This window comes from Somniosus microcephalus, chromosome 34, assembly GCF_052327205.1.
Source record: "Somniosus microcephalus isolate GS21.2 chromosome 34, FLI_Smic_1.0, whole genome shotgun sequence".
Lineage (NCBI taxonomy): Eukaryota > Metazoa > Chordata > Chondrichthyes > Squaliformes > Somniosidae > Somniosus > Somniosus microcephalus.
Window position 1 is genome coordinate 11,201,748 of NC_141020.1, and position 19,390 is coordinate 11,221,137.

General features: G+C 49.7%; 1 protein-coding gene across 1 annotated transcript in view; it reads right to left on the reverse strand.

Annotated features, from left to right (window-relative positions):
• Positions 1-210: 210 nt before the first annotated feature.
• The window catches only part of rab4b (RAB4B, member RAS oncogene family), a 34,190-nt gene continuing 15,010 nt past the window's right edge, over positions 211-19,390 (reverse strand). The window contains exons 5-8 of the mRNA XM_085973128.1: positions 18,862-19,016; positions 17,200-17,295; positions 14,001-14,161; positions 211-10,800 (exon numbers count right to left, since the gene is read on the reverse strand). Coding sequence (XP_085829254.1) covers positions 14,046-14,161; positions 17,200-17,295; positions 18,862-19,016 — 367 coding nt within the window. The 3' untranslated portion in view covers positions 211-10,800; positions 14,001-14,045. The remainder of the gene's footprint in view (positions 10,801-14,000; positions 14,162-17,199; positions 17,296-18,861; positions 19,017-19,390) is intronic.

Below are 19,390 nucleotides of genomic sequence, written 5' to 3' on the forward strand. Positions count from 1 at the left end.
AACTGGAACAACTTCGAAACAGGAATGTAGGGATACAGTTCCAAAGGCAGCAGCAGCTCTCTGTTACAGCCCCCCCGAGTGGCCATTTCTCCAAGTACGAGTGTGAACTGTGACTGTCCGCAGCATATTGAACCATGGAAGGCATCGCTGGAGCCAAACCAAATCCTGTATACACACACACGAGACACAAAGACCAGAGAGGCTGTAATATAAGGTGTTCGTCATTATGTTTTAATTAAATCAATGTTACAGGAATCTGATACATCTGAGGCAACGTGCTGTTAGAAACAAGTCGCAAATCATGTCTGAATGCATGTAGAAGCAAAATTAAAACTCAAAACAATTTAACACGAGGAATTATTGCAGATTTACTCTTTCCCCGAATCACGGTACAGTGCTGTTCAAAACGTTTTATAGTGCAGTCTCTGTACATAAACGCTCTCCACACACTCTTCACCGAGAGAACACAAACTGAATTATTATATTGAAGGTCATGTTACCCACAAGAGGCTACTGCAATTTGCTTCTATTTAATTCCACTGTTATTCGTCAAGATTCGCATATTAACATTGAGAAGCATGTGTTGGGCTACCCGTGATTGCAATTAAAGTTTCCAAGGCCCTCCCTCCGATTTCAATAAATTATGCCAACGGCAAGAAAAAGATTTAGCACAAAAATGAGCAGAGAAATTGTTTTAAATTTTGTTTCAAGTACTACGTGTGCTCGAACTATATTAAAAAGCGTTTTCAAGTGAACTTGCGTAGCTTATAAGGGGGAAGGGATATCTGAAGCTTATTGGGGTCTGGGTTCCCCGCTTACATCGCAATATGAACAAGCTGGCGTCCAGCACCTCCCCCCCCCAGACACCTGCCTGTTACTCTCATTCACCGCCCCCCCCGTCCAAAGGTTGGGTTGCCAACAATGTTGCTTGCTATTTATTTATTTATTTATTGCGCGCGGTCCCTTTAAATTTGCTGCACGACCGCCCGATCAATGTGCGACCGCGCACCTTAGGGGGGGAAACGTCAGGTTGCCAACCTGCCAGGATTGCCCTGGAGCCTCCAGGAATTGAAGATTAATCTCCAGGATTGCGAGCAAAGCTGGGAGAAAAATCATAGGGGTGGAAAAAATGGTGGTGCTTCATTTTCTTTGAACTTTTATTAGTTATAAAAAATTGGAAATTTGGGGGGTGGGGGGGGGGCAGAACGGCCATTTTACTGGGCGGGGCTTTTGGAAGGAGGTCGTGTGATGAAATCTCCAGGAACACGTCAAACCAGAGTTGGCAACCCGACCACAGGGACCGACTGTAAATTGGCACCCGACCCTAGCGAGTGCGGCTGATCGGGGACAGAAGGGTGCTCTTCCCAATGACAACACTCCGTCGAAGCGCAAACGTCTTTTTTTTTTTTAACGTGCAGCGGATCCACCAACTGTGGGTGGGCCGAGCAGCAGGGAAGGTTTGCGGATGGAAGCTCACAGGTGGCCGACGTGACCTTCGACCAACGACGTGGCTGGAAATCTTGCGCGGCGCGCACTCAGCGGTTTCCTGCGTTACCAGCATTGCGCCAGATCCGCCCCCACGGTATAAACGGGGCGAACTGCCGGCAGTCACTGGGTGAATGCCGTGAAGAAAATTGGCACACGTACCTCGAGGGAAGGTCGTTGATGGGAGGTGCAGCCTTCTGCCCTCGTCCGGTGACAGTCCCGAATATACGAGGGAGGGGAGTGGGGGTGCAAGCACGACCCAGATCTCCAGGAGTGGTCATCAGATAGGGCACCTTCTGGTCTGGTGTGGAGCCTGTTCGGTGCATTCGCACGCTTGCGCCCTGACACTCCGAACCCTGTCTATGTCAATCACCCAGCCCCTGGCTGGATTCATAACTTGGGGAGGGATGCCAAGCCCCATTAGAGGGGAATTCTTCCATCAGACAGAAGCCATCTGCTTGCACATGCACAGTAGAAAACGCCAAGTCTCCCCCCACCCCCCCCCCTCCCCAATGACTGGGACGCCAATGGGCACAGAGAGCTTGTTCCAATCAGCCAGATCTCACTATAGAAAGGGGAGTGGGGAGGGGATCGTGTGCAGCCAAGTTATTTGTTTCGCTGCCTTTGTCCGGTAATGATGTACCTACAGTTGTCCCTGATGTGGGCTTGGCAAGCAGGATCGTTGGCTCTCGGCCTCCTCATTCCCACACAGAACCTCGCCACAAAACATCTGTGCACGGGCTAGCTTCAACTAGCCCTTCGCCCCCTTTTCCCCCTCCCCTCCGGCTTTTTCTTGGGTTGGGTTTGATGGGCACCAAGCATGCTCCAGCACCTCATCCCAGTGGGCGTGCTCCTTGTGTGAACCCAGATAAGCAAGCTTTGGCAGGTCGTTTGGTCAAGGGAGGCAAGGTGGACCAAGCCAGATCCTTGCCCATCTCATGTCTGTGCACACATACGTTCCAACAAGGGACAGCGAGCAGGAGTGGGGACTTAACACAACCAAACCAAGGGGTGTACAGCAGCACCGATGAGCCTGGCGTTGTAAAGGGAGAGAGAGATGTACTTATTCAGGACACGTGTCGTTTTGGAGCACAAGGGCAGTCTCACGTCAGACTGGTAAATGGTGCTTTTGGACTTTAAACAAAGGGAAGAGGCCCAAACATCACAGGGATGTTGGTACACGTGTCAGTGAGAGACACGGGCACCATCATTCCTGCACAATGCCAGAGGCATCAAATCTCAGTAAAGGTGGAACAAGTCTTTGGGGGGGGGGGGGGGTGTTCTAGAACTGCGAGTATCAAAGTGCAATCATGATATGGAGTTTAGGGGAGTGTGCATACCCACCCTTTTGGGGGGGGGGGGGGGGGGGGGCAGTGGCAGAGTTGAGCCTACTGCAGTTCCGTCAGATCCACTGCACAAGAGAGCTTAAGGCAGCTCTTTCGGTGGCGGTCATGCAGCGAGAGAGAGCGAGCGAGCGAGAGAGTGTGGTCAGTGAGTAACTGCTGCTGTACAATCTGGGGTCTCTGCAAAGGGGATCTTTGACGTTAGCAGGTTTGCGGCAGCAACAGTTCATTTATTCTGGCCTCTCCCCTTGCATGTACAGAACATGCTCCGATTTAAGATGAGGTCTGAACCAGAGTGAGCAAGGGGCAACGTTTCCTCAGAAGCCCGATACTTCCCTTTCCATCCCAGCCGATTTTTAACCACAAAGATCGGCACTCATTTCTCTGATGTCTCCAGTAACTACAGTCAGCTAGAAGGCAATGGGTGGTGGGGGGGGAGCAAACAACAAGCTTCTTCAGAGGGCACAAACTGCAGCTGATAGATCTGCCTTGAAACCACGGCGGCTGAAGATTGTCGGGCAGGAGTGCGGGAAAGGCGGAGCGAGGAGAGAGCGGACCCTATTGTGATGGCGCCGATGAAGATGGCTGCCGTCCTTGCGGGCTCCGTGCGTACCAGGCAGCTAAGTGTCCTTTGCTGCTTGGTGCGCTCGGCTCGTTAAGAAAAAAGCATTTCACTGACTGGATTTCACTCGTTGTATTTGGTTATGTGACAAATAAAATTGAAATTGAAATTGAAATTGGTATAAGCAGCACTTTTTAAATCGTCTCTCCTTTCTCTTCACCCTCCATGCCCAGAAATGACACGCACTGCTACAGCGGAGTTTGAAGTATGTGCCGAGGGGATCGTGCCAACCTCGCTCAGGGCCCACTGTCGTGAGGGAAGGGTCACTGCCACACACAACGGTGCAGCACAGGGCTATGCCAGCAGCTGAAATCAAAAGCGCACCCATATTGGCAATCACGCCAGAGTGGGCACTTCCTACAAGAAACCCTGTTGGGCTATTTAATGGGGCCCTTTCACTCGCTGTTTGGAAGCTATTCTCTCTCTCTCAGCAAGGGAATGCTACTAGGAGGCAGCAAGAGATGAGAGAATAGCATGGATTTCCAGACCCATCAACATCCCACCATGAATGGAGGCTCGGAGGCAGGCCCGCTGTGGGGGACGGGATGCAAGGAGCCTCGAAGTGCCGCTGTGCTCCAAATGCGGGCCAGGCGGGACTCCGCACAAGATGGACAATTACCGACTGTGGCGGGATAAGGTTAGAGACGGCCAGGGTCCTTGGCGGCTGCTGCTGGCTCACAACTGTCTCTCCGTGAAGGGAAGGGAGACAGAGAAAGAAAGGGGGAGACCCACTCGAGCCAGTTACAAACGCTGCAGCGGGAACGGCGAGGGAGGGAGGGGGACAGTCGCTAAGGCTTGGGGGGGGGGGGGAGAAATGGTGGTGGCGGCAAATTGGCCCTATCCCAAATGAAGGATGGTACAAGACACAAAGGTACTCAAAATTACACACAGTGGTGTGTGTGTGTGTGTGTGTGTGTGGCGCGCAAAGTGCTGACAAGTGTTAAAACTGACGGCAATGCAACAGCTCCGATACTCAAGTTAGATTCACAGCTCCATTATCCTGGGGTTTTCACATCCATTCCTTTGACGGGGCGCAGACACTTTTAAGGACGGTTATAATCACAGTAAAACTTACAACATACACCGAAATAAATAACAGTCAAAAAACAGCGTAAAACACAAGAGGCAGAATCAAAAACCAAACCTATTTACATCAGAGTATAGACTAAGCTCCAAATATACATACTGTCCATCAGTAGCGTTGCAACAACCATCTCATTCATTCAGAATTTCAATTTTTTTTAAACGCTGTAATCAGAGAGCTCGCTGGGAATTCAGCAAGTGCCGTGGTTAACTAGAACAGGCGCGGTTTGTGGCTTAAGGGAGTTTCACATTTAGGGAGAGTAAATTGGGCCTGTGGATCCCATTTTCAGGCGCTTAATTGCAAGTGGGTATGTCGGGGTACAAAGACCGATGCAACGCAAAAGAGGGCACTGATGGTAGGCACCAGAGAAGGGGGAGCCAGTGTGAGCCATGGCTGGATGATGTTTGGCTCCTGTGGGGTAACTAGAAAAATTGCCTTGCTGTGCTTCACGGGACAGGCTTTGTGACATCCCGCCTCCGCTCACATGACTTCCTCCCGTACCAAAGGCAAGGGGTTTCTGTGGACTCATCGAAGCGGCCACACTTCATGTGTGAACGCGGAGCGTCAGCAGGCCATTTGACGACAGGGGGCATCACGGCCAAGTCCAGTCCTGTTTTTTTTTTTTTTTTTTTAAATTAAAAACAAAAGCCGACATCCCCACAGCGCCAAAACCAATTCTGGTACCACTGCCCTGTCGGAGACCTGCTAACTAGGCGGAGACTGGAGAGCAGATCTGCTCTGCATCAGTGCCAAACCGACATGGAAGCACGCTCACTCACTGAGCCACCTGGACAAAATGGTGTGCAAAATAAATAAAAATGTCTGTCGATCAAAGGGGCACCGTGACTTCAGGGAAAGGGATGGGCAAACCTTTAGGATTGGAGAACGGCCAGGACAGTGTTATTTTGGTCAGGCCAATTATGAGTCAGGAACGCTGACTGATGCAATCTAGGTGCCTGCATTGCGCAATGGATTTACGCAAAGACTCTCGCACCAAGGTGGCACCTCCAACACCGCCACCTGCAGTACGAGGGGGGAATCTGCATGCACCAGATCTCCGCAAGAACAAGACACATTTCCAGGGCCACCAGAGACAGTACAACACAGCGGGCTGCGAAGTTAGTCGTGTGTCTGGGGCAATCGTGGCCACGTTTACGCAAACCCCAAACTCAGGTACATTTCCACCCCCCCACGGTTTGTACAGACAGGATTATAAGAAACACAGCTTCCCAATTCTCCAGCGCTGAACCCCGCTCTCCCCCAGCAATGAATCTCAACATCCCCACAGGTTGCACTGGGACAAAATCTCCCAGCTGCACGCACGGCCGACACACCTGGACTGGTGGGCAGATCAAATCGGGCCTGCACAGACAGACCCACGAGAGGCTCGCACTGCGCCAAACGTCCAGTGCAAGTGCAACATTCCCTGACTGTTTGCCAGGGCTTCGCCCATCAGCAAGAGCAGTAATCCAGTGACACGCTACAGATGCAGTGCAAAAATAACCAGGAATCAACTCCCAAGAAAACTGAACGTCCGCAGCTGTGAGAAACGCCGCGCATCATCCGCACCAGATTCTACAGCAGTGTTGCCAACTCTCTGGCGACGGCCACTATTCCCAACTTGCTCGACGGCCAATCTCGGGAAAACTGCACTGAGGGAGACAGAGGGATGTGTCCGTCATTCCTACACGGTCAACCCCTGCTTTCAATCGTTGCCGCTGTGAACCGTTGCTTCACGGCAAGACACTTCTTCACAGTTACAGAAAGAGAAAGCGAAGGTACAGCAACGTAATAAGGCCCTCGGTGTAAGGAAGCTAGCCCAGAATTCCTTTGCCTTCTGTCGTGAGAGAGCAAGAGGAGAAGGAGGCAACGCTGAATGTTGGTCAGCAACCCACAAGGCAGACAACACCAGCGTGGGAAGCCAAGACACCCATGGAGAAGCAGGTCAAAGGACACGGAGGAAGGCCACATCATGAGCCCTACTGTTTGAGGTGCCAACAGATGGCACGGCACATCTCACACACAGCTGAGCATCTCGCAGGGAACACATCAAACCATCCTGTAACATACTCGAGGTCAAGCGACATCATGAACCGCCAGCACAGAACTGTGCGGTTTAATCATTATCCCAACCCCAGAGGTGTGTTTTAGCACGGAACGCACTCTTAAATCTTTACTATATACATTTGCCTGACTTGTACCTTCCTGATAGGAGGTTTATCCCTGGAGTGTATCTCTATCTATCGCTGATGCAAATATGTTCTTACTGCTCCATTATAAACGCCAACTTCATTTTGTGGCGTTTCACAGGGAAGGGGTCCACATTACAAGCCAATACCAATTGAGTCAGGTTACAGTGGGGGGCACATGGCTAGAAGACGGCGTTTTACTGAGGAAATAATATCCTATTTTACAGCGAGAATGCTTTTAATAAAATACACTATGTATTACTATAGAGAGAGGGAGAGAGAGAGAGAGTGAGTGTGAGTGTGAGAGTGAGTGTGAGTGAGTGTGTGAGAGAGAGAGAGAGAGAGAGAGAGAGAGAGAGAGAGAGTGAGAGTGAGAGTGAGAGAGTGTGAGAGTGTGAGAGTGAGAGTGTGAGAGTGAGAGTGTGAGAGTGTGAGAGTGTGAGAGTGTGAGAGAGTGAGAGAGTGAGAGAGTGAGAGAGTGAGAGAAAGAGAGAAAGAGAGAAAGAGAGAGTGAGAGAGAGAGTGAGAGTGTGAGAGAGTGAGAGTGCGCGAGAGAGCGCGAGAATCAGGCTCATCGCCCAATGTCCTGACCAGTCATTCATACATAAACCTTCCAACTGGCTTTAACCCTTTAATTACCAAATTTCCTGCCTCAGATGCAGCACGGCGAAAATGCAACGAGTTCCACTCCAAGGGGAATATGTGACAATGCCATGGACACCGGTTAAGAGTTTTTGCAGCAAGTGATGTCATGGTGTAATAGATCCCTTATTTTTTTTCCCCTTTCACTGTAGAAAACACAGTTGGGCTTTAATCAGCAGGGTTTGGCCACAGGAAGCGTGGTGGGGTCGGTCCGGGTCAAGATCGGTCGAGCTCATGTTAGTCGAGGCCGGCCCAGTCAAGTCGAGCTGGATTGCATCAATTCAGGACGAGTTGAGCTGGTTGTGGCCGATCAAACTCAAGTTGACTGAGGTCAGTTAAGTTTGGTTGGATTAGGTTGAAGTCTTTTTAAAAAAAAGAGTAAATACACATATTGTAAAACTGTGCTAAATCTGCAAAACACTTTTGTATATTATTATATAAACCAACAGTATTATATATGTAGAGTAGTACAGCGCTAAGACTTCGGCATATTTTATGACAAACCTCGATGCTCTTCGCCTGTATTTGCTCAAACTTGATTTAATGACCAACCTCCAGCGTTCGAGGTACTGCTCCACTGGGAAAGATTAAGAGGTGAGGCAAGGCTGCACTTGAGAAGTACCACAAAATAGTTCAACAGGCAAGGGAGGAATACATTTTCTACACAGTCGCGTTCAGCAACCGCTTTACTACTGCAGAAACGAAGGGACATTCAACTGACATCCGAGTGAGAATATTGGTGAGGACATTTTGCAAAACATTACAAAAAACTGCAGTAACTACACTTCCCCTCCCCCCCACAAACCCTCTGGACAGTGATAACTCTTGTTGGGGTACAGTTCCACAGCCAAAGGCTGCTCTCTGGCACTTCAAGTGATCGATCTTTCTGTGTGAGCTGACAGTGACTGCCGCTGAGCTATTCAACCTTTGGGGCGCTACCACATCGGAGCTCAATTCTGCCGTTCACACAGGGCGGGACACACCAGACAGCAATTGGGTGGCAGGCACCCCGGGCTTTGCCCAGTGGCCAAATACGGCGCGCGCCCCTCCCCTCCCCCTCAGCCAAGACCCACTAACGCAGCAGGTTCTTGGTCTGCCCGACTCGAAAGCCCAATGAATTTACCGCCTGGTAGAGCCAGTGCATTAAATGCTGCGGCTTAGCTGTTAGCTGCTGCCTCCTCAGAACCCCTGCGGCTCTCATTTAATCAGACCCTGCTGCTGCTGTGGCAGAGTACGGCCCCCCGCCCCCCCCACAGTGAACTGGCTTGATAAACACAGGCCGGAGGATTCAGAGGGGGCGTCATTTGGTTGGCAGGCGCACTCTGCCGTATGTACAACTCGAAGAAACTCTGCAGAAAAGAATCCAATTGGTTCAGGAGTGCAGGACCGCATTTGGTGGGTGCCTCTTGGGGGGGGGGGGGGGTGGGCTAACTTAACACCGGGGGTTGGGGGGGGGGGGCTAACATAGAACATTACCACAGCAAGACGACAGCATCTGTTACACAACTTCCTTTAAAACATGAGCCTGTTGCTCAGTCCGGACACAGGAATATTATTCGAGGAACGGTTCGACGCATATTTCCGAGACTACAAGGAAATTAAAGTGGTCAATTCTTAGTTCCTCAAAACACTGAGGTTTTTGGGGGGTTGCAGGGGGAGAGAGAGGGGGGGGTAGAAAGGGTGGTACTGCAGGTCTGAAAATGGAGCCAGACCTGTTGGTCTGTACAGCCTGAAGCAGCTGCTATGTTCAAGGCGCGGACGGAGACAAAACCTTTCCTCCCAAACAACTTTCGGCTTAACCACTCGCACAGCCACAGCTGACCAAGCAAGAGTGACCCCCACACTTGGATTTATTCAGCCAGTGGAGTGCTTGGCTCGAGGTACTGGGCTGGACGCTCCAAGTTACAAAAGGCACAGTAAGAACCTACAAACTTTGAACAAGTGGTTGCAGGGTGTCAGGCGCCATCTCCTTTTAAACGCGCTCAATATTTACACTGGGTCACCAATGCATAAATGTTTCCCTCAAGAGGGAGCGAGAGGGCATGGAGAAGATTCACCCCCAATAGCCCAGATGGTAAAGAGCTGCAGGTGGGCTTTACCATCCTCGTACCATAGGAGCGGGACCGGCAACCAACTCCTCCTAGGATTGGTTTCTGATCAAGGTCAGGAGAGGCAGGCAATATGTTCCGCTGTTGAGGCATTGCGGGGGGGGGGGGGGGGGGGGGGTGGGTGGGGTGAAGGTGGGTCACCTCAAGATTGCTCGGACGTAGCCCCCCCGCCCCCCTCTCCAAACGAGCATTTGCCTCCAAATACAAAATCTGGAAGCATTTTTATCACGCGAAGGGGTAGTGGAAGTCTGGCACAGTCTCCTCAAAAGGCTATGGGTGCTGGGGGGCCAATTCAATTCTAAGACCGAGATCGATAGATTTTTGTTGGGCAAGGGCGGATAAATGGATTAGCGGCACAGGTCAGCCATGATTTAACGGATTGGCGGAAAAGACTCGAGGGCTTTGCACGTTCCTAGATTCCCATGAATGGGTGCTGATCGAACCCTCTCATGGGGGGGGGGGCACAGAGCAACGGGGAGGGTAATGGAGTGGGGCAAAAGTAACAACAACAAAAATGGTGCAAGGTAATATTGCAAGAAAAGGCGCAAGGGCTCATTACAGAGAGAATGCAGCGTCGCTCCGACAGATGTGCAAAGCAAGATGTCAGGGGGCAAGGAAGGCAGGTTGAAGTCAGGTAAGGGGTGTCGTAGGTTAGGAGGTAGATGACGAGAGAAAAAACTAAATGTGGAAATACCCTCTGACTAAAACGGGAGCAAATAGCGATCAGTCACCCAGTGCAAAAAATAAAGTGTTGACCAACACTGAAGGTAGGATTGGGACGTGTGCTCAATTGCAAATAAAGTTAAATAAAATGTTACATCGAAACACGAAAGCGCAACAAGTTGTGTGAATATGGGAAAGGAGGGGCTCTATATACATCGGCCATTTTGAACAACATACTCAAAATGGCGGCGGTGAATAAAGACTATTGCACGGAATCTGCCAATATAGTACGAGTTAAATATCATCACTGAAATAAAAATTAAACAGCCCCAATGGGAGAATCTAAACCATTTCACACACCCTCTTCTGTGCACGCTCATTTGTTTTTTTTGTTTTTTTAAAAAGAGGGTATTATTTTTCCTCTTTGCACCCTGTGGAGTTATGTGGCTAGGAAGGCCAACCGAAAGGGATACAGTTATATAAAACATTGGAATTGCAAGGCTTGCTCACTAAACAAGGCAGATGACATACAGTATACTGTACAGGCGGGATCTCTGGGTCGTTAGACCTCAAGGCAAGGCACCAACCCCCCGGAAAAATCAGCCAAGGGCAGTGCTTCACCCTCCGGTCCTAAGATTTCCGTCAAACTGATGGACTTGCAGCACTGTTGGAAGAGAAGAAAAACAGCGGTCAGGCGTATCGGCATGTAAAGAGAACTTGCATTTCTAGAGCGCCTTTCAGGACCTCAGGACATCCAAAAGCGCTTTACAACCAGAAGTATTTTAGAAGTGTAGTCTTGTAATGCAAAACAGTCAAAAACTATAAGCTGACAACATATAACGTAAGAAATAGGAGGAGTCGGACATACGGCCCCTCAAGCCTGCTCCGCCATTCAATAAGGTGGCTGATCTTCGACCTCAACTCCACCTTCCTGCACTATCTCCATATCCCTTGATTCCAAAAATCTATCGGTCTCGGCCTTGAATATACTCAACGACTCAGCATCCACAGCCCTCTGGGGCAGAGGATTCCAAAGATTCTCAACCCTCTGAGCGAAGAAATTCCTCATCTCAGTCTGAAATGGCCGACGACTTAGCCGGAGACCCCCTAGTTTGAGACACCGCAGCCAGAGGAAACAGCCTCCCAGCACCTACCCTGTCAATCTCCGTTAGAATCTTATATGTTTCAATGAGATCACCTTTCATTCTTCTAAACTCCAGAGAGTATAGGCTCAATTTACTCAATCTCTCCTCATAGGACAACCCTCTCCATATATTGCCATTTACTGCCTAAAAAAACTAAGGCACTTCTAGCATTAAAAGAGAGCTATGCAAAGTGTGACAGTGCAGTTTGAATAATTTCACCTGAACCCAAGGGTTTACATAGAAACATAGAAGATAGCAGGAGTAGGCCATTCGGCCCCTCGAGCCTGCTCCACCATTCAAAGAGATCATGGCTGATCATCCAAATTCAGTACCCTGTCCCTGCTTTCTCCCCATATTCCTTGATCCCTTTAGCAAATATGCTGAGCTCTGCCATTAGCTCAGTGAGCAAGTGCACCTCCTGGTGTGCTGCTGTCCCATTGCAGGTACAGCACGGGTTAGATACAGAGTGAAGCTCCCTCTACACTGTCCCATCAAACACTCCCAGGGCAGGTACAGCACGGGTTAGATACTGAGTAAAGCTCCCTCTACACTCTCCCATCACACTCTCCCGGGACAGGTACAGCACGGGTTAGATACAGAGTAAAGCTCCCTCGACACTGTCCCATCAAACACTCCCAGGGCAGGTACAGCACGGGTTAGATACAGAGTAAAGCTCCCTCTACACTGTCCCATCAAACACTCCCAGGGCAGGTACAGCATGGGTTAGATGCTATATAAAGCTCCCTCTACACTGTCCCATCAAACACTCCCAGGGCAGGTACAGCACGGGTTAGATACAGAGTAAAGCTCCCTCTACAATGACCCAGCAAACGCTCCCAGGGCAGGTACAGCACGGGTTAGATACAGAGTAAAGCTCCCTCTACACTGTCCCATCAAACACTCCCAGGGCAGGTGTAGCACGGGTTAGATACAGAGTAAAGCTCCCTCTACACTGTCCCATCAATCCCTCCCAGGGCAGGTGCAGCACGGGTTAGATACAGAGTAAAGCTCCCTCTACACTGTCCCATCAAACACTCCCAGGGCAGGTACAGCACGGGGTTAGATACAGAATAAAGCTCCCTCTGCACTGTCCCATCAAACACTCCCAGGGCAGGTACAGCACAGGTTAGATACCATAGTAAAGCTCCCTCTACACTGTCTCATCAAACACTCCCAGGGCAGGTACAGCACGGGGTTAGATACAGAGTAAAGCTCCCTCTACACTGTCCACAAATGTGTCTCCACTCCAACATCAGAACAATGCCATCTGCTATTTAATTTTTATTTCAGTGGAGAGTTTTTTTTAAACTCTTACTCTATTGGCAGACTCAGGGCAATAGACTTTAATTCACCAACATTTTGAATATACTGTGACATTTTCCCCGTACCAGCTTCTCGGAGATTGGCAATTCGCACCAAAACGGCAGTGGTTTTGTGCTGTCGGTCCACGCACAGCAACTTTCCCAAAAGTACTTCACACGCGATCCTGTCAGTGGGCAGAAAAGACCATCATCCCCGTCAGTCTGGACTGGCGTTAAACCCAGGTCTCAGAGGAAGTGTCTAAGGACAGGAGGAGGCCATTCAGCCCCTGGAGCCTGTTCTGCCATTCAATCAGATCATGGCTGATCTGTATCTCAACTCGCCCGCCTTGGTTCCATATCCCTGGTTTTGCCATTTTCAAATGGCCCCCAGCGTCAACATCTTTTTTGTGGGGGGGGGGGGGGGGGGGGGGGAAGTGTGTTCCAGATTGCCACTACATTGTGGTGTGAAGAAGTGCTTCCTGACATCACCCCAGAACAGCCTAGTTCTAATTAGAAACATAGAAGATAGGAGCAGGAGTAGGCCATTCGGCCCCTCGAGCCTGCTCCACCATTTAATGAGATCATGGCTGATCATCCAAATTCAGTACCCTGTCCCTGCCTTCTCCCCATATCCCTTTAGCCTCTAGAAATGTATCCAACTCCTTCTTGAATATATTTAATGAATTGGCCTCAACTGCCTTCTGTGGTAGAGAATTCCACAGGTTCACCACTCTCTGGGTGAAGAAATTCCTCCTCATCTCAGTCCTAAATGGCTTACCCCTTATCCTTAGACTGTGACCCCTGATTCTGGACTTCCCCGCCATCGGGAACATCCTTCCAGCATCTAGTCTGTCTAGTCCTGTTAGAATTTTATAAGTTTCAATGAGATCCCCTCTCATTCTTCTAAACTCTAGCGAATATAAGCCTAATCGACCCAATCTCTCCTCATACGTCATTCCTGCCATCCCAGGTATCAGTCTGGTGAATCTTCGCTGCACTCCCTCAATAGCAAGAACATCCTTCCTCAGATAAGATGACCAAAACTGCACACAATACTCATGGTGTGGTCTCACCAAGGCCCTGTACAACTGCAGCAAGACATCCTTGCTCCTGTACTCAAATCCTCTCGCTATGAAGGGCAACATACCATTTGTCTTCTTAACCGCCTGCTGCACCTGCAATATTACCTAATTTTAAGGTTATGCCCCCTTGTTCTCGATTCCAGAGGAAATAGTTTCGCTCTATCAACTCACCTTAAACACCTCAATTAGCTCATCCCATAATCTTCTATACTCGAGGGAATACAAGCCTCGTCTATGCAACCTGTCCTTGTAATTTAACCCTTTTAGCCTACCAGCAGCCAGTCCCCCTCTTGCTGCCCCCCTCCTCACGCAGGGAACTGCCCCTCCCGAGCGTACCTTTTTCCTCTCGAGCTCCGCAGCATCAAGTCCCTGCAGCCGTGCCTAGCAGTTGCACTGTTGTTTGTTTTGTGTCTGCATGCCCCTCGGTTGCCGCAGCTGGCGTAGTGAGGCGTCGCCGTACTGGATCCCCGAGCCCATGCGCTCGGGGTCTAGCTCACCTGCAGGTTTTTTTTTTAAAAAGAGAGAAAAGATTTTCGTTTTTTTTCTTCCGCCCTCCCCGTTGGGACAGCTCACCGCACACGCGACATGGGAAGGAGCCCATTCAGCTCTTGCGCAAATGAATGGGGTAACTTGGGCGATACACAGAATCAGACACCTAAAGAAGCTTAAACAGGGCACGCACGTGGGTGCAAGAGGTTTAGGGAGAGAATTCCAGAGCTTCGGGCCTCGACAGCTGAAGGCACGGCCGCAAATGGTGGGGCGAAGGAAATCGGGGATGCACAAGAGGCCAGAATTGGAGGAACGCAGAGATCGCGGAGGGCTGTAGGAGGTTACAGAGATAGCGAGGGGACGAGGCCATGGAGGGATTTGAACACAAAGAAACAGACAGACAGACTTGCATTTATATAGCGCCTTTCACGACCACTGGACGTCTCAAAAGCGCTTTACAGCCAATGAAGTACTTTTGAAGTGGAGTCACTGTTGCAATGTGGGAAAGGATGAGAATTTTAAATTCGAGGCGTTGCCGGACTGGGAGCAGCTTTAAACCCATATGAGTCAGGTCAATTCCTGCTGGCTATGCTGAGTTAGTTAGTCTTGGCCAAGGTAGCAGTGGGGCTGCTCAACTGGTCTCAGAGCTCCTTGGCTAGAAAGAGAAGGAAAATCAGACAGGGCTGTCATTCCTGAATGCTGTCCAGTGACCTTATTGGGCACGTGTGGACGTCGGGTGCAGACAGAACCGGGCTCATTTCTGACGTGTCTAGACTAACGCGTGAAGAACGGTCACTTGGTGAGGCGAGTCTGCACCTTCAGGAGAGGTGGGGAGGGGCGGGGCGAGCAGAATAAACCTCTTGTCCCACTTTCAATGCTTTTGAAACTCAGCAAACCACGAGGAATGTGAACAGCTGATCCATAGGAGTAAACATCTCGGCAAACCCATCATTACTACCTCACCTTTCTGAAAACAACTGCGTAGAAACCCATAGGGCCCCAAATCCTGCCAATTAAGAAACGGAGTCAGCTTGCTTTACCCTGTAATTTACCCGAAAAAAAATGGTACATTGAAAACCCAGGCACTTTGCTGGGGGTGGGTTATCAATTACAGAAAATATAATTAAAGTAAACTTGCATTTATATGGCATCTTCTCACCTCTCAAGCATCTAATCAACAACAACTTGCATTTATATAACACCTTTAACGTAGTAAAACGTCCCAAAGCTCATCACAGCTGCGTTATCAGACAAGATTTGACACCGAGTCACATAAGGAGGTATTAGGACAGATGGTCAAAGAGGTAGGTTTTAAGGAGCATCTTAAAGGAGGAGAGGGAGGTTTAAGGAGGGAATTCCAGAGCTTGGGGCCCAGGCAGCTGAAGGCACAGCCACCAATGGTGGAGCGATGAATATCCGGGATGTGCAGGAGGCCAGAATTGGAAGAGCGCAGAGTTTGCAGAGGGTTGTGGGGCTGGAGGAAGTTAGAGAGATAGGGAGGGGAACGAGGCCGTGGAGGACAAGGAGGAGAATTTTAAATTTGAGTCGCTGCTGGACTGGGAGCCAATGTAGGTCAGCGAGCACAGCGGTGATGGGTGAACGGGACTTGGTGAGAGTTAGGATACGGCCAACAGAGGTTTGGATGAGCTCAAGTTTACGGAAGTTGGAAGATGGAAGTCCGGAGAGCATTGGAATATTGGAACATTGAAATCTCAGTGTTTTATATGAATTACAGCGACATTTGGCAAATATGGCAGCCATTTTGCACACGCCAGGATCCTACAATCGCAATGAGATTCATGGCCAGTCAATGAGTTTTGTTTTTGGCTTGAGATGGGAATGGTCAGGATCAGGACGCAGTGAGGACTCCTAACTAAGAACATAAGAACTAGGAGCAGGAGTAGGCCAATCGGCCCCTCGAGCCTGCTCCACCATTCAATAAGATCATGGCTGATCTGATCCTAACCTCAAATCTTCTATCACTCTGCATCCACCCGAACCCATGTGATCTCCCGGGAGAGGCGAAAAACCAGATAAAGACCCAATGGCCAATTTGGGAGAAAAAAATCTGGGAAATTCCTCTCCGACCCATCTAGGCGATCGAAATTCTTCCAGGAGATCACTCTGTCCCTATATTTTCTACAGTACTTACCTTCTGTAAAGGCGATCTCCACCCCAGCCAGGAACAGGAATAAAACCATCTCCTGAAATCTAACAGAATTAGAACACAGTAGGAGCAGAACAAGGCTACACGGCCCCTGGGCCCGCTCCACTACCCACAGGGCCATGACCATTCCGAACCCAGACTCATGTCCAATTTCCTGCCCGCTCCCCGTAACCCTTTATTCCCTTTACTTCTAGGAAACTATCTATTTCTGTTTTAAATTTATTTAATGATGTAGCTTCCACAGCTTTCTGGGGCAGCAAATTCCACAAACCTACCACCCTCTGAGTGAAGAAGTTTCTCCTCATCTCAGTTTTGAATGAGCAGCCCTTTATTTTAAGATTATGCCCCCTAGTTCTAGTTTCACCCATCATTGGGAACATCCTCACCGCATCCACCCGATCAAGCCCCTTCACAATCTTATATGTTTCAATAAGATCGCCTCACAACTCTGCTGTGAAATAGTGCCATGGGATATTTAACATCCACCTGAGCCGGCAGACATGGCTTAAAGTCTCGGTCCCCCTTTCTGGTTAAGGATTCGAAGAAACAACATCTGGATCAGTAAGATGGGGTGGTCAGATAAGTTAGACAATAAACCGCTCCCGGTCGCTACCCATTGATCCCTGCCAGATAGTGTGCACCTGGACCTCAGTTGAGACCGGACTGTGATACTTGCCATGGCTGAATGACATGCCAACACTTGACATCTGGGCTCACAAGGAATGACCACTTGGGTAACTGAGGGCCATCTCTGCCCTTGTGTATCAGCGTGGCCAGGGAAGGAGTGGTGAGGAAGAGGAGGTTATTTTTGATTTGGCAGCAGGTGGGAAGAGAACAAACAGCGTTCCACAATTACATATATATATATATTTTTTTTACCTGATTCGATTTTATTTAAAATGGTCCTAGCACACTTCAGAAATGCTTCTTCCACATTTTCTCCAGTCAGCGCACTGGTCTCCAGAAACATCAGCTCTGTGCCAGGAAAACCAAAAGACCTCAAGTGAGACCCTCAGGAAAAAAAAACCCTTCGCAGTCACGCACTTTCACCCGAGATTCTGTGGGCGCAACTGGTACCATCGCTGCCCAAAGGAGCTGCAATTCCCAAACTCGGAAAGCCACGGTTCATAAGTACCCGCCCCCCCCCCCCCCCGGCCACTGCTGCGTCACTGATCTCAGCCACGTGACTGCAGGGAGCTTTCAATTGCTTCATCACAGGGCAATACCAGCCAAGTCCTTGCCCGTCGTCATGTACCTCCTGGTGGCTGGCAGGCACAGGATTGATGAAAGCCTGGGTGCCGGCTTCCACACTCAGCCGGCAGTCTTGCGGCACAGAAGGCCATTCGGCCCAGCGTGCCTGTGCTGGCTCTTTGAAAGAGCTATCCAATTAGTTCCACTCCCCCCCGGCTCTCTCTATAGCCCCTTCATATTATTCCTTTTCACAAAATATTTATCCAATTCCCTTTTGAAAGGTACTATTGGATTGGCTTCCACTGCCCTTTCAGGCTGTGCATTCCAGATGGTGTGCGGTCCTGGGATTCCGAGGGGGAAAAAGAAATCATAACTAGGAAAAAAGAAAATGGGATTGGTGGGTGGGTGTAGGGCCTGGTGCGGTAAAGGGCCTTCGAGACTAGAAGATCACAGGTTCAAGATCGTGATCTTAACTGGGGATACCACAATCAACATCTGTGCCCCATGGCTTGTAAAAAGTAAAAACACAGGCGGGTCTCAGACTTCTGATCGTTCCTTGGGTTAGCTGCTTCGTTCACGTGTTTCTATATTTCTTAAGGCTAAAGGGATCAAGGGATATGGGGAGAAAGCAGGGACAGGGTACTGAATTTGGATGATCAGCCATGATCTCATTGAATGGCGGAGCAGGCTCGAGGGGCCGAATGGCCTACTCCTGCTCCTATCTTTTATGTTTCTATGTTTATTCCCGATCAGGAATTTTCCAGCACGGAGCTATACAGAGCAGGAAGCGTCCAGGTTCCATTCCTGGTCTGTGCTGTTCTGAGCCAGGCCAACAGCGGAGATGCTGCAATGGGGCTTTTTTGGGGGGGCTTGGGAGGAAAGAGTGTAAAAGTAAAAATATTCATCAGGGGTTTCCGCTCTTGATCACCATTCAATGCCCTATGCTGGAAAGTTGACATTTGTGGGCATTGAGCGAGGAGGACAAGATCAGGCTTGGCTGTGTGATGCCCCCACAGTCAAATAGCCCGCCGACGTGCAATGTTCAATTCAATTTGCAAAGAATGGCCTTTTGAGAGAGAGCAGAGGGCTGCTGGCATCGTAGAGCTGTAGCCAGTCACGAGGCAGCACATTCAGGAGGGGAGGGGAGAACAGTGTGGTGGGAGAACAAAATTTGATTCTTACAAAATCCATTCCTGTCTCCTCACACAATACAGGTCCCTCCACAGTTGGTGGGTCATAGCCGTGCCAGAGTCAAGGACAACAACTGCCCGATACCAGGTTAATAAATATCTCCTCAGATTAGCAAACTTTCAGCTTGGTTGGGCAACGACCGAACTGGCGAACAGTTACCATTTTCTTGTGCAAAGCGTGACGCCTCCAGGAATGTGACCTCTCGATCTGCATCCAGGTCCTTCTTGTTCCCGCAGAGAATGATGACAATATTGGGACTGGCAAGCGTCCGGGCATCCGTCAGCCAGTTTGTGAGTGCGTTGTAGGTCTCACGGCTTCACAGGACAAGAAAACAAATGGACGACATCAGTTTTTTATTTTTTGTCGGGCAAGGGTTACGGAAACGAGGCGGGTAGACGGAGTTGAGATACAGCTCAGCCAGGATACAATTGAATGGTGGAACAGGTTCGAGGGGCTGAATGGCCGCCTCCTGCCCCTATGTTCCTTCCTATTTACCGCAGGGCTCTGCTAGAAGCGGATTCTCTGATGTGCAGATGGCTTCATTTTTCTCCCCACACAGTGAAAAGTTACTCGACTGGAATCAGATCGGTTAACTTTAGTAGTTCAAAGATCCGTGCAGATGTGAGGCCAATTGGCCCATCTAGCTCATCCTATGGAAACCTATAGCCCTCCACTTCAATATTTCCAC